Source organism: Cannabis sativa, chromosome 6, assembly GCF_029168945.1.
Source record: "Cannabis sativa cultivar Pink pepper isolate KNU-18-1 chromosome 6, ASM2916894v1, whole genome shotgun sequence".
Lineage (NCBI taxonomy): Eukaryota > Viridiplantae > Streptophyta > Magnoliopsida > Rosales > Cannabaceae > Cannabis > Cannabis sativa.
In genome coordinates, this window is record NC_083606.1 from 7,426,153 (window position 1) to 7,441,623 (window position 15,471).

The 15,471-nt window shown below is 30.5% G+C and overlaps 2 protein-coding genes across 3 annotated transcripts; one reads left to right on the plus strand and one right to left on the minus strand.

Annotated features, from left to right (window-relative positions):
- Nucleotides 1-1,376: 1,376 nt before the first annotated feature.
- On the minus strand, nt 1,377-3,119 carry LOC133039128 (uncharacterized). The gene is made up of 3 exons (XM_061117950.1): nt 2,290-3,119; nt 2,141-2,195; nt 1,377-2,015 (listed from the first exon to the last, which is right to left on the minus strand). Exons 1-3 carry the CDS (start codon nt 2,385-2,387, stop codon nt 1,377-1,379), a joined length of 792 nt encoding a protein of 263 aa, XP_060973933.1. The 5' UTR covers nt 2,388-3,119.
- A 7,008-nt stretch (nt 3,120-10,127) lies between these two features.
- Nucleotides 10,128-13,487, plus strand: LOC115724502 (protein PLASTID REDOX INSENSITIVE 2, chloroplastic). Of its 2 annotated transcripts, none has more exons than XM_030653792.2 (4): nt 10,128-10,744; nt 12,455-12,788; nt 12,929-13,024; nt 13,125-13,487. In XM_030653792.2, exons 2-4 carry the CDS (start codon nt 12,498-12,500, stop codon nt 13,311-13,313), a joined length of 576 nt encoding a protein of 191 aa, XP_030509652.1. In that variant the 5' UTR covers nt 10,128-10,744; nt 12,455-12,497; the 3' UTR covers nt 13,314-13,487. The 2 variants fall into 2 exon arrangements, with proteins under 2 accessions (XP_030509652.1, XP_030509653.1); XM_030653793.2 differs by having other exon boundaries at nt 10,593-10,741.
- The last annotated feature ends 1,984 nt before the right edge of the window (nt 13,488-15,471 follow it).

Genomic DNA, 15,471 nt, shown 5'->3' on the forward strand with positions numbered 1-15,471 from the left:
CGAACTGGATTCAGTGAGTTTGTTAGGAGGATAGTGACTCCGGTACACCAAAGCTAACTTGACTACATACTCTGTGTCACAGGGCCCGTAAACACCGCAAGTGACAGCGTCAGTACTACGAATGGTTGAGTGTCACTCCGTACAACCCTAGGTGGAACTGGATTCAGTGAGTTCGTTAGGAGGATAGTGACTCCGGTACACCAAAGCTAACTTGACTACATACTGTGTGTCACCTTAACAAAAAAAACACCGCCTGTAACAGTGTGAGTGCTATGAAAGGTTGACTGCCGCTCATTAGAACCCTAGCCCGAGAGGATGTTCAGTGAGTTCATCGTGAGGATAGTGACTCCGATACACGAATGGTGACACGAGTACTTACTGTGTGTCACATTAACCAAAAAACACCCCCAGTAACAGTGTGAGTGCTATGAACGGTTGACTGCCGCTCATTAAAACCCTAGCCCGAGAGGATGTTCAGTGAGTTCGTCATGAGGATAGTGACTCCGGTACACGAATGGTGACACGAGTACTTACTGTGTGTCACATTAACCAAAAAACACCCCCAGTAACAGTGTCAGTGCTATGAACGGTTGACTGCCGCTCATTAAAACCCTAGCCCGAGAGGATGTTCAGTGAGTTCGTCATGAGGATAGTGACTCCGATACACGAATGGTGACAGGAGTACTTACTGTGTGTCACATTAACCAAAAAACACCGCCAGTAACAGTGTCAGTGCTATGAAAGGTTGACTGCCGCTCAGTAGAACCCTAGCCCCAGAGGATGTTGAGTGAGTTCGTCCTGAGGATAGTGACTCCGGTACACGAATGGTGACATGAGTACTTACTGTGTGTCACATTAACCAAAAAACACCCCCAGTAACAGTGTGAGTGCTATGAACGGTTGACTGCCGCTCATTAAAACCCTAGCCCGAGAGGATGTTCAGTAAGTTCGTCATGAGGATAGTGACTCCGGTACACGAATGGTGACAGGAGTACTTACTGTGTGTCACATTAACCAAAAAACACCACCAGTAACAGTGTCAGTGTTATGAACGGTTGACTGCCGCTTAGTAGAACCCTAGCCCCAGAGGATGTTCAATGAGTTCGTGATGAGGATAGTGACTCCGGTACACGAATGGTGACACGAGTACTTACTGTGTGTCACATTAACCAAAAAACACCGCCAGTAACAATGTCAGTGCTATGAACGGTTGACTGCCGCTCACTAGAACCCTAGCCCGAGAGGATGTTCAGTGAGTTCCTCGTGAGGATAGTGACTCCGGTACACGAATGGTGACACGAGTACTTACTGTGTGTCACATTAACCAAAAAACACCCCCAGTAACAGTGTGAGTGCTATGAACGTTTGACTGCCGCTCAGTAGAACCCTAGCCCGAGAGGATGTTCAATGACCACCAAAGAAAATTTAATCAGAAATAGGCTGTCTGCCTCAACGCACTCCAACAAAGATTTCTCCAACCCTGTCAAGGACACGGTGTACTCGACAACGTTCAATATCTCCTCCAGATATCGAGTGTCACTATCACCCTCGGTGACTACAGGATCCCCTCCGTCGTCCACCCCCATAACATCTCCGAACATCGCGGCAGATAAGTGAATTTTCCTCCCATACAAATCCAGTATGCTAGTGGTTGGGTCAACATGTTTGATTAACCAACTCACTAGTCGGGTGTCAACGTATGGTGCATCCTCTCTGATGAATGATCCAAATCCAGCATTTTGGATCACATCTTTCTGCTCCAGGTTCAGGTTCTTGCAAATTCTGATTAAACGGTTGAAGGAGCATCGACCGTACACAGATGCTTCTTCACTTTCAGGAGCACCCTCTTCCTCATCCACCTCCACTTTCTTCCCCTTGGCATCAGCTGCCTTTGGTTTCCTCCCCCTTGTTTGCACAGCCTTCTTAGCGGGATTAGGGTTAGGGTCATAGCTTCTCCACTCAGACTTCTCCTCGTCGGTGAAACCTTTATATTGCACTTTCAATTTGTCGGTAGCCTTTAATATGAGGCAAACTTACATCAACTACAGAGTACATGGAAAGAATCTTAAAGTACGTCAAACAATTACGATGAATTACAGACAATTGATATAAAAAAATTGAGTAACAGTCGACATCAAACCTCTTTCTCAGTTAATCCCTTCTCAGCTGCTCGAAGGGCTTTGTAGTTCGCATTGCTACATATGGACATAATTTCAATCAAATATATAATAAAATAAATGTTAAACATCAATCACACGAGTAAACAACTATCCATCATTCAAAACTTACAAGAAATTTCTCCAAGCAACCGCATTATCGTTCGGCTCGGGGGTGACATCCTTCTTTACGGGTTCATTTCCCCCTTTCCTTTTGCGTTTCCCAGCCATGTATGATGAACCTAACCAAATTAAAGATAAACAAATTTAAACAATAAGGACTACATATTTCAACAAATACACTATATATATAAAAAAAAAATAATTGACCAAAACACAATGAAAATCGTGCATTGTAATCACCCAAAATCACATCAAATCAACTTAACCATTCGGCATTGGAAAAATTCAGATTTCAAACACACATTTCATGCTTCTTGCATGTTACACATTAAAGTACATTAAAATGATGTGAAACTCTTTTCAACTAAATGATTTCCAATACTCAAAAATTATACGACAACACTTCCACAACCAAAACAATGAACAAAACAACACTTAACTACTAACTCCCATAACCAAAAAGTGGTACAAACGAGTTGGTACAATCCGTGAGAACCAAGAACATAAAGCACACACATGAATAGACAAAATTCCCCCAAACTTAACCAATCTAGGTACCTTGTACCTGTTAATTCATGATGAACAGAGTACAAAACCAGTTGGAAAACATTTAATATCAGAATTAACAAAACAATGCTTCACTACTAACTGTCATAACCATTTCAATAACTTCTCCAATAATTGATATACACAAAAAAACAAAACTGCCATAGTTTTTATCAATAGTGTATCTCATTAACTCATGAATCTTCTGTCTAAACCATCCAATTTTTCAAAACAAATTCATAACAATAGGAAAATACAAACTACAACTTCTAATTAAAGTACAAAAATCACTCACTACCCAACACATGACAGTCATCACCATTTCATTGTTTTCCTTTCTTTCAATTTTTTTTTTGGGTCAATATAGGGCAGCCGAGGGCAAAACATTTGGGTAAAAAAAATACACACGAGAATAACCAAACACGTGAATCCAAAACACTTTCACAATAAAATTGATTTCCGAAAACAATTATTTTTCAGCAACACTGTACATACCAATGTTTACATTGTTTTTCTTTCTTTCATTACATTCTTTCATTAAAATTGTTTCACTGCAAGGGTATAAATTAATCCAACACACTTTCACAATAAATCAACAAACAAAAAGGGTAAACACATGAATCGAATCAAAACTACTTCCTAGTACTGTGTAAAATTGGGGAACATAAAATGTACCTTCAATTTTCTGCAACCCGTGAATCAAAACTTCTTGAATAAGCAAATTTAAGGCCTGTAAAACGGATTAAAACTACTCAATAAACCAAAAATGGAACAGAAAAAAAAATACGAAATGCAAATACACGGATTGAACACCACATCACAATTTTGACAAATACTTTACTATCCAACTTAACCCAAACTGAGAAACAAATTAAGTTTTCTTTTTCCATCAATGACAAATACATTACTATCCAAATTACCCCAAAATGAGGAACAAATTTATGAGTGGTGATGAATGTTGCTAAGCAACACCTTAATTAATTATAATAAAGTTGTTCTATCTACATAACTTTGAAATTTCCACTTTTTTGACTTAAAATAATAAAAGGTGCCCAGTTCGTATTAATAATTTTAAGGGTAAATATCTGTTTGATCGCACTTTCTGTTTTGTTAATTCATCATTATTTCTAATTCTAACTATATATTTTACAACAAAAATTCCATTTTAATAAAAAAAATAATAATAATATGTAAAATATAACGAAGGAGAACACATATAACGTTTTACTGTAACAACAATTTTTTTTTTTTTCTGAAAACAAATTAACACCAAGAAATTTCTATATAATTTTTTAGTAATTTATTGATTGAAAAATAAAAAATCACGAGGAATGGCAGTCAGGACCTCCTTCCTAACTTGTATCTAACATTATCCAAAGTAAATAACAAACAATATGCAAAAGAATGAGAAAATTTCTTGTACAAACCCACCTCGTTCGGAGAAGGAGTCGGAGACAAACAAAACCAAGTGCACCAACTCTGAAAGTACTACAGTTTCCTCTCCCAAAGAAAATGTGAAGAACAAGAAAAAAAATGGGAAGAAGAAGAAGAAAATTCGAAGAACAAGAAGAAAATGAGAAGAAGAAGAAGAAAATTTGAAGAAGAAGAAGAAAATAACAACTGCCCTAAAATAAACCTAACTCTTTATACCCACGAAGAAGAAGAAGGAAAGACTAATGTATTTTCAAAAATTGGTAACTGTCACGTACATCAAACGTCAATCGGTGTCACTTTTTTAAAAATTAATTAATTTAAAATACAAAAAACCAACCGGTTACCATTTTCCCCCCCTAACTACCCCTACTTTAACCCCAGCCTTTAGATCATGCCCCAATTCAATCCAACGGCTACAGTACAATCAGGGATTGTATTCCTTATTTTGGCATAACGGGACCAAATCCTATCCCTATATATATATATATCAACTATTTGTGAATGTTATCTCTAATTTATAAAATTTTATATAAACATAGGTTACATATCCAACTTTTTGTAATTGGATTGGATTGGTATTACCAACAATTGCATTATAAATTTTCCATATATATCAACTATTTGTGAATGTTATCTCTAATTTATAAAATTTAATGATCTAATTGTTTGATGAGATGGTTATAATTTGTTTGATTCAAAACAAGATTCAATATATATATTCATATTTAATTTTATTAAAACTAGTAAACTAGACGTATTGTTGAACCGGATGAGATTTATATTAAGAAGTGGTATGAATATACATACATATATATGTTAAAAGTAATTGCCATTTTGGTCATAATTAAGTACTGTACTAATCTATACTATATTATAAATCCCAAAAGGATACCTCATGGTTCAATTGTGGCTTGCACCTTAAATTATTTTGTGAGAAACTTATCATTACAGCCTACTCAGATGTTAATTGTACATGTTGCCCTGATGATCATAGAAAATCAATAGTGACATATTCTGTGTCTGTCTTTTCCTTTGACACATTGGTTTTGCGCAATCATCCAAATATAGTGGGATTTATCTTTCTATCTCTTCTATTTACATCTCTCTCTCCTTCTTTTTCTTCTTGTTGTTACTGTTACGATTTCTCCATGGCCAAGAGATGTCAATAACTCCAACATCCCCACACATTTTTTTGTATGGTATTATATTTATTTTATTTTATTTATTAAGAATTAATTTTGATTAAATATTAACAAAAAGTAGTTAAAAAAAATATTTTATAGAACAACTAAATCCCCATATAATGTTAGAGATTTTTTACCATAGAACAAAATCAAAACATTAATTCTATTGCAATACAATAATTAATAAAGAGATTATATAAATGTTAAAAATATACTATACATATATTTATACTAAATAGATGTTACGTGCTAAGTCTGTTAATTTTATTTTAGTGTTTAGTTTTTTTTAATATCATAATTTTAAAATTAATAATATTTAATATAGTGATAATCATTGAAATTTGAAAGTATAATAGTGATTGAAATAAAAATAAAAACAAAAATTACTATTATACTTTATAATAGTAATTAAAAAAAATATTATTTGTCATAAATTTATCTTCAGAATTAATGAAAATGCTCATCTGGTTAAACTAGCAAAACATTCAAATTTAATTTAAAACTTAACTAATTCCAAATATTAAAATTTGAAAATAATTTTTAATAAAAAAATAAACAATATGAACAAATTTATTATTAATTGAAACACTTTAGGTAGATTAATTATATTTAGGTTTAACTAACTACATGGATGTTGAACCTTTACGTGGTAACATCTAATAATTTGTTATTTTTTTTATTTAAAAAAAAGAGTCACCCAATAATTTCTCATAAACCAAGAATTCTGTTATATAGCCACATTTTATATAGAATAGATATATGTATATATATATAAAAAAAGTAGAATAAGAATATAAATAGAAACACTCACTCACAACCTTGAGTGTAGATTAGTAGAGATCACTATGACTTGAACAAGATATTACATTTTTGTCCAAAAGATTATTATTTGTCCATATCTCTAATCACTAAGAAATAGTTTTAAAAATTATTAAATCTTGTGTTTTCTAGCAAGTGCTTGTTGATAAAATACTGATTGTCACAAAATGAATACTTTAAACCTCTATTTATAGTGTTTGAGGATTACTTTAAAAAATTAAATTCTCTTCACCTCATGGTTGTTGCCAACATTTCAATTGGTGTTTAATAGAATAAAAATGCTAGGAAAAAAAGCTGAAAACATGCTCAATAAATTCATGTACATCTTATTTTAAAATTCCAAGTGATTACAATTATAAAACAACAAGTTATCAACCATAAAATAATAGTTTTTAAAAAACTCAAATTTGAGTTTTGTAACTCCTCTCTGAGCTATATTAATTTTTAACGTTTTTATACATCGTAATCTGATATTTATGAGTATTTATCATTTTCCAGTAGCTATAATCCTATAGCATGCATTTGATTTCCATAACATATATACAAGTTACTTAAATTACACAATTTATTACAAAACAGTTACTATTTTGAATTCTTATTTATGTCACAATATTTAGTTTATAATAAACTATAGATTATATAATTTATTCACTAAATACTATAATATATATTAGTCTCATAATAACATATATTTATCACATTTTAATTTATATTATATTATTAAATAATATAACATATAAAATATAAAGGTTTTATAACTCTTGTTGTTTGATGTAAGTAATTATATATAACATTATGTTTATTAATGTCGATTAATATAATACAATTTTTTAGTCACAATAAAAAAATTTATGATTAAATGTGATTTTTAGTCACAACAATAAAATTATTTGTGACTAAACATATAATATTTAGACACAAATTATCACTAATTTAATTTTAGTCAAAATAAGTATTGTCACTAAAAACATATTTAGTCGCAACAAATTGTGATTTTGTAACTAATACTTTTAGCCACCGACTTTTTAGTTACAAAATAAAAATTTATTATTAGTCACAACTTTTTCACTTTTAGTCACAAATTCTCTTATGACTAAAAATAAGATTTTTTGTAGTGACTCTAAGCCCACAAAATAATTTTTAAAGTCCATCACTGATTAAAATGCCGTTTATATTATTTACTCTTCATTTACACATAAACTCTTCATAATAAACACAAAAATCTAGTACATATATATGTATTAAAGATAACAAACATTACAGACTTGATGTTTTAAATATATATTTTTAATCTATACCCTTTTCTTATCGACTAATTCATGCTACTTTAATGTAAACAAAAAAAAAAAAAACCAAAAAGTTGATGAATGACATTATTCAACTAACTTACTAGCCATAATCACACTATATGTACAAGTATACCTAATGTCACCCTTTATGAAAACTGGATTCAAATGTGTGCACAACTTACATATTATTATTTAATTTGCTTACTTAAAATAAATGCTAAATGTATGTAAAACTTACTAACCACCTACTTATAAATAAATATCATATATAAATACATCAACATCCTACTTGAATACACATCTGTACGAATTTCACAATGGAAATTACATTATTTTTATTATCATTTTGCTTACTTTTCATTATTTTACATTTGTCTTCACCAATTACCTCAAAATCATTACAAAAATCTTACACTAGCTTTAACCTAATTCATTCTCATTCAATCCACACCTTAAGATCCTAATGACCCAATTGGAGGATATTTTCACACATCTTATGCAATTGGACCCAATGCAATGGGAACATAGGGTACAAAATCATTCACTATGCCAACAAGTGATGGTGGAGTGCAGTGCAGGTAATAACTCACAAATTATTCGGTTGTGCACAAAAGTAAATTTAATGGTATGTTTGGCTTTAGATAAGAATGAAATTCTTCCTAAATAACTTAGGATCGTTATTTTGTTATTGTATAGGAGACTTGACAAATACACAAAATAGTTATAGCCATGGTGACCATGGTTATGGTATAGAAATGTTAGGAAAAGTGGACAACTTGTAAGATTAATGAAGGTGGTAATTATAGAGTACACATAGACCATATAGCTATTGGACACTACATTTTTTGTAAATGAAGATGGTGATGCAGGATCGACACAATCATTGATACAGGATCATCAGCCACTGCATTGCCTGAGAATTTTGTGATTAGTCTCAAAACATATGTGAAAGAACAGTTGTATGAATTAGGTGTGAAAGAACATGAAGGTGCTACTGGTAAATTGCTATGCTTCAGAGGTGATTTGATAGAGAATCTTAAAGAATTTCCTAAAGTGAGGACTGAAAGGGAGGCAACTATGGAATTGGATAATCATATTTTGATCAAACAACATACAAAGAGAGTATTGTGCTTTGCAATATAGCTAATCAAGGGAAAGTAATAGTAATTGGATAACTCAACAAAACTACCATATGACTTAGGATCTTGACTACAAAAGATTGAATATGGAAAAAGTTGATTGTCAGAAATACAAAATTTAGTCTTTTTTAATTTAAATTTTTAATGTACATAATCAAATATGTATTTCATAATCAAATATGTACAAACTAGGCAGCACCATTCAAAAGGTCTGGCTGTATATGCTATTACAAACTCTCAAACTAGTCTAAATCTATACTTGTAACTTTTTTAGACATTATGGTTCGAATTCTTATTTTTCCATTCACTTCTATAGTCTTTACAATTAATTACGATAGCTTTTGTGTATAGTTAATTAATCAATTTATTAATTAAGCTAAAAATCAGAGCAATTTTTACACACAGCAAATATGGCTAGTAAACCATTCAAGCAATCATGTAATTTTGGTGAAGTAAAAATATATTAAAGACTTTCAAAAGAATTTCCCTATAGCTAAAGAAATCTTGAACACCATTGGTTTTGGTTTTAACTATTCTATAAACACAAATAATTGAAGATGTTGTTGGTGTTTGAGAAACATATAAGGTAAAAGTATTATAGAGAAATTCTATGGTAGTGATTATGGTTTTGTTCCTATACTATGCACACATTTTTTTAGCCATTGATTCATATGATTTTTAAAAGTCAAGATTGTATAAGATGTATATGTTTGTAGGTTATAAAAAAAAAAAAAAATTGACACCCAATTAAAATAAATTAACACTCAATTAAAAAAAATTAACAACCAATAAAAATTTATATTTTTATCTTTTAAAAAACTAATTTTTAATGTTATTTATCATTTCCCATGAGCCCCATTTTGTCTATGTAGGAACAAGTTGTTAGAAATGGTAGATAATGAATTTTTTAAAAGCTTACGCTCATTGATCTACATTATGAGTATGTTGAAAGACTAAGGGATGTGAAGAAAAGACGATTCACTTCAGGATATTCATGAATGACACGAGAGGATAGTATCTCGCAAAACACGCGTAATCAGTCCTAACATTATGAAAGAACAAGAGGAGCATCTTACATATAATATATACCTCGGTAAAAGAAACTACCTTCAAGATAAACACAAAAAGCGGTTGCCAGTAAATGCTGTGAGGCATAGAAACTTAGTCAGCATAACCGTTTTGGATAAAGACAAAAGCAGTTATAGCACTTATATTTATTTATTCTATATGTTGTAAATATGAAATGTGAGAATCATCCACATTTTATGAACGATTATGAAGATAAGATCAAAGGGTAATAATTGTCACCCCAAACACCTATAAATAGGGGAAGAAGTTCTAGATTCGGGGGACAGCCAAATTGAGAATCTTAAGCAAAAATACAAGAGCATTATACTATTAATATTCTATAAACTCATCAAATTTTAAGAATATGATGAACTCGTGGATTAACTTCAAACCCATGTAAAAACCTTCTTGTTTAGTATTATTATTGCTACTACTACTCTTATTTATATTATGAAATATATTTATTAAATTAAAGCTCATTTATTAGTTAACAAAAGTCGACGTTAAAGTATACTCTTCAAAAAAGTATTTTGCCACATTCTTATCTATTTTAGCATTGAAAATAATTTTTAGTCTAATTCTTTTGTTGTAATTATTTATAACCTCTTGTAAATTTTTAAAAAATTCTAAATAGTTTAGGTATCAAACAAAACAGATAGAGTCTACAACTTAATTTTTATTTTTACACTACAAAATTATCAAAAAGAAAAGGAAATATATCAATAATTTTCTATGCAAATTTTGTTTGCTTATCAAAGAGAAATATTGAAGGTATGGTTTTAATATATAAACGCTTAAATAAAAAAAATAAAAAAATCAAAGACAAAATATATATATTTTCTTTTTTACAAAATTTTTATTTCCTTATCTTTCATTACCTTTTTCTTTGCTCATTCCAACTTCCTAAATTCCATTTCCTGTCGCCGGTGGTATCTCTCTTCTCCGCCTCCGGTGGTCTCTCTCCTCAGCTGGTCTCCTCTCAAGTAGTAAGTCTCTCTCTCTCTAACTTAGACTTACTAGTAGCTAGCTAATTTTGGCTTCGGTGGCTTTTCATTTCTCTAAGTTAGAACAGCAAATATGCATATACATAAACATATACATATGTCTTCTCATCCTTTTCATTTTCTCTTTTGCAATTATATATTAACTGGGTTTAAAAAAATTTCTATTAGTCTCTTGTTAAAATCTTTTGTTGCACCCTATTTTCAATAATTGTGGAAGATGGTGGCCTTCTTCGAACACTAATTTTGAAACCCAGATACTCATTTGAACCATTAGAGTATGTTATGTAGGATAGTTATTCAACTGACAATGAGTATACTAACCATAATAGTCAGGTTAATCCATTTAACTTTCCTCCTGAAATCAATATATATAAATGGCTATACACTATGCGCTTCTTTCCCAGTAAAATTTATTTGGGTGTAATGTGATTATTTGTATGTTGTTTGCTGTTTGGTATGTCTAATTGATGAAATTTCAGGTTTTAATTTGTTCATTTAGGATGATTTTGTTTATGTTTGTTCTTTTTTGTGATGAGATTTCAAATTTATTTAGTTAATTTTACTGTCCGTGCTTCCTGTTTGTTGAGTACTATAATGATTGTACTCTTTTTTTTTCTGTAACTTATAATTTTTCTGCTTAATATGCTTAAAAGTTTGTGTTGGAGTGAAAGAGTAGAATCATAGACTTGAAGAATTCTTGTTCTGGGCTGTTGTGTATTTCTGTTCTAACATTGTTGGATTGGCGAATTGTTTTTCTTCCATTTTTCTTTGCTGAGTTAGCTGGTTGAATATTTGTAAATTTTTAATGTTGATCTCTGATCTTTGCATTTGCATTTGTGTTTGTGTTTATATTTATTTTTGACTTTGATTTACTTGTAATATTGGAATTTTATCTATATATAAGTTTAAGATTTAACACCATTAACCCTAATTTCCCTCTGCTGCGGCTTCAGTTAAGACCTCCACCTAACCCACTTCACAGTTTAGATTCTTGTCAGTGAAAATGAACTCATTCTCTATAGGCAAAATGAACTCAATTTTTGGTAGAGTTGATGTTCCAAAGAAATGATAAGTTTGTCTGTTTGTTCTCAAATTTGTTTTTGTTGCAATGTCATAGTGGCTATGTTGTTGTGATGTCAAAGTTATTTATTGGTATAGTTTGAGGTTACAAGAATAACGGGTTATCTTTGTGCTTACTGTATTCTAATGCCAAACTTATTTTCTTTGTGATGCTTGAGGTTACAGGAATATTGGGTTATCTTCTTTTCTATTGTATTGTTATGCTTTTTCAGTTTTTAATTCAGACCGGCATTGATTAATTCCATTTGTTGATTTAGTTAGAAGGGTACATATTTCGAACAAGGCTTGTTTGACTTTTTTGCACACTTCTTGGAACGACAGTGTATTTATGGCCTTTTCTCTCTGTTCTATCTTTGAACTTTGTTGGTATGTTTGTATGGTTTTTGAAGTAGATTTTAACTTCAAAGATTTGATAATGTCTAATCCTCTAATAATAGCTTGGTAAAGAGTTTCATCTCTGGAAAAGGAATTGTTTATTAGATAGACTTAGCTATTACTATTAGGCATCTCTCCTGAGTGCTATATCAATCTTTATTATTTTGTACATTTATTTTGACCATGGTTCAAGTTTCTAGATGAGCTTCTTTAATGGTATTTTTTTTTTTTGCACAGGCATTGGTGTTTTTAGGGGGAAGAGGAGTTCTTTTTCAGAGAAATGAGTTGGAGTGTAGTAGCCACTGCATCAGCAGTTGCTCCTTCGAAAAATGAGCTACCCCAATCATTGTGCTCTTCTTCTTCTACGAGTAGTGGGGTTGTATTATGCTTCTCTTCTATTTTTCCAAACAGTTTTAGGTTCAGAAGGTCCTCATTTTACCCATCTTCTCAATTGACTGAGAAAAGAAAGGCAAATACAGTACCAAACTCAACCTCCAGGTCCACTCAACTGATTTGTAGAGCAGCAGCCGAGTACAAATTTCCCGATCCTATTCCTGAATTCGCTGAGGCAGTAAGTTCCTCTTTAATATTGTTAATCTATAATCTTAATGTACTTACTATTTACTTCCCTTATTTGTTTTTATCAAGTCTATGCTCTTCTGAGTTTTGGTTTATCGTCTCATTTTTTGTTTTCAAATGTTCGGAGTGCAGGAGACAGAAAAGTTTAGGACTCATCTCATCAAGAGGCTCTCCAAGAAAGATATATATGAAGATTCAGTCGAAGAAGTTGTAAATGTCTGCACCGAGGTAAACTGAACTTACAGATTTGCGATTCTATCTACTTCTTTACATTGAGTTTGTAAACTAGAGAGAAATTCAACTTACTTTTACCATGTCTTTCCAATAGATATTCAGTACTTTCTTGCACACGGAGTATGGCGGTCCTGGGACACTCCTGGTCCTTCCTTTCATCGATATGGCAGAAACTGTCCATGGTAGGGGATTGCCTGGAGCATCCCAAGCAGCTCGAGTGGCGGTCAAATGGGCAACAAATCATGTTGACAAGGATTGGAATGAATGGACAGGTAGTGATTGACCCAACATTTTGTTTGTAGAAAAAAACATTAGTTTACTTTCGTTGCTGTAGTTTCTTAGTGTAGATTTAGGAGCTGTTCCAGAAGTTTTGATGCCTATAATTTTGTAAAACAGAGGATTGAATGATTTGATATAGATGCCATGTAGAATATGAAATTGTGAGCTGGTTTTGCAATTGTTTTGAGTACTGACTTTAATTTAGGGGCAGAAACAAGGTGGACTTATCCTAAATTATGAGTATTTCTAAGTATATTTTATTAGCAATATAGGCAACTATATATTTGGAAAGCACTCACATCTTCACTATATCTTTTAAAATACCTCACCAAAACTCTAATTTTTTTATTTTACCTTAAACTTTTACGATACACCATATATTAATTTTTTTATTTTTTTCTCTACATTCATTTAAATATTAAATTTTTAAATATATATAAAATATACAATAATAAAGTATGAATAAAATACTATTAAAATATTGTTTCAAAAATGAATAGTGTTTCTCAACATATATAAATAAGTACGGTAATATTTTTTTAAATTTGAAGTAAAATAGCTCATTTGATGTATTTTTTAACCATTATCTTCTCTCTTTTAAAGAAAAACTTATTATGAAGTAGCCCATGTGAGTGAGTAGAGTACTCTAAATGTTATTAATTTGAGAGATGCTAAAGGACATTTATGGTGCTTAGCACCTTTATGAGGTGTAATATCGCTATTGGTGTAATTTAATATCGGTTCTCACTTATTTTAATTTAATAAAGACTATAGAGAATTGCTAACCAATTACAAAACGTCATGTCATAAAAATGATAGGCACATGTGTTCTATAACAATGCACTTTTTATTGTGTATGGAAGTTCAATTGTAAAAATTAAAGAAATGCTAAAGGGAACTTATGGTACTCTTATGATGTACGCAATATTATTATTGGTGTAATTCAAAATCGGATTTCACTTATTTTAATTTAATACATATTATAAAGAACTGTTAACCAATTATAAAACGTCATGACATAGAAGTGTTACGTACCTTGATGTCTTATAGTAATACTCCAATAAAAAATATATTTATTTGTAAAAAAAAATGACTACATTAATTTTTTTTTTGAAAAAAATGACTTTCATTAATGATACTTTTTATTAAGGTTGTATATTTAAACAACTCATTAATGTTAAATAGTAAATAAAATGATGTTTTATTACTGGAAAAAAAAAAGATAAAAAGGAATACTATAAATTGCTTTAGTAATAATGTTGATAAAAATATTCTACTTATTTTTTATTTTTTCAATGGTTGATAAAGAGTTCAAGCCATACATGGCACATGTGTGGAATTTCATTTTTAATTAAACAAAATTTCTTTGTAAGTTTCCATTATACTTGGCCTTTGGATTCAATCATGAAAGAGCTTAAAATGTTTTTACTATGAGATATGATATTATAAGTTAGATGTGAGTCATTTTCAAGTAATCAATGACAACCAATACAGATATATGCGTATAAGAAACGTACTCTCCCTCTCTCTCATTAATATTTTTAGATATTTTTTAAAAAATAATTAATATTTTACTTTTATGCTCTTACAAAAAAAATAGTTTTTATGTATTATCTATACAATTTAAAAAAAAAAAATTCTAAAACATCCAAAGATTAATATAAGGATAGTCTTTCTAAGTTGGGCGAAATATCACACTACTAAACTCAGAAATTTCTAAAGAAAGAGACAATTTAGTTAGAAAATAAGCAGTAGCATTGCTAGCTCATAGTATACCAAAATCAAATAAAAACTCTCTATATATATATGATGTGTGCACTTTTAATTTGTATACTCAAATTTTATGTTGTATAATTAATTTCAACTATAGTTTTTAATGTGTAATTGTAATTAATTAGGATGAAAAAATTTATAAATAATTAATAGTGTTGAAAATAAAGTTAATCATTACTTATTATACGTATAAAAAAATAATTGCACGTACAATAAAATATTTGAATTTTATTGTAAATTAATTAAAATTTTCTAGAAATTTATAAATAGCTTTAAATAACTATAACATACGTGATTATAAAAAAAATTAAGTAAGAAAAAAATTAGATATGACAAATAAAGAATATACTAAAATTTATGTGATGGAAAGGTACTATAGATTTTTCAAA

Coding starts and splice junctions, on each gene's coding strand:
- LOC133039128 (XM_061117950.1), bottom strand. CDS start 2,387: ATGGCTGGGAAACGCAAAAGGAAAGGGGGAAATGAACCCGTAAAGAAG. Junction 2,196..2,289: donor GTTGCTTGGAGAAATTTCTT/GTAAGTTTTGAA, acceptor GTCCATATGTAG/CAATGCGAACTACAAAGCCC. Junction 2,016..2,140: donor AGGGATTAACTGAGAAAGAG/GTTTGATGTCGA, acceptor CTCATATTAAAG/GCTACCGACAAATTGAAAGT.
- LOC115724502 (XM_030653792.2), top strand. CDS start 12,498: ATGAGTTGGAGTGTAGTAGCCACTGCATCAGCAGTTGCTCCTTCGAAA. Junction 12,789..12,928: donor TTCCTGAATTCGCTGAGGCA/GTAAGTTCCTCT, acceptor TTCGGAGTGCAG/GAGACAGAAAAGTTTAGGAC. Junction 13,025..13,124: donor TTGTAAATGTCTGCACCGAG/GTAAACTGAACT, acceptor TCTTTCCAATAG/ATATTCAGTACTTTCTTGCA.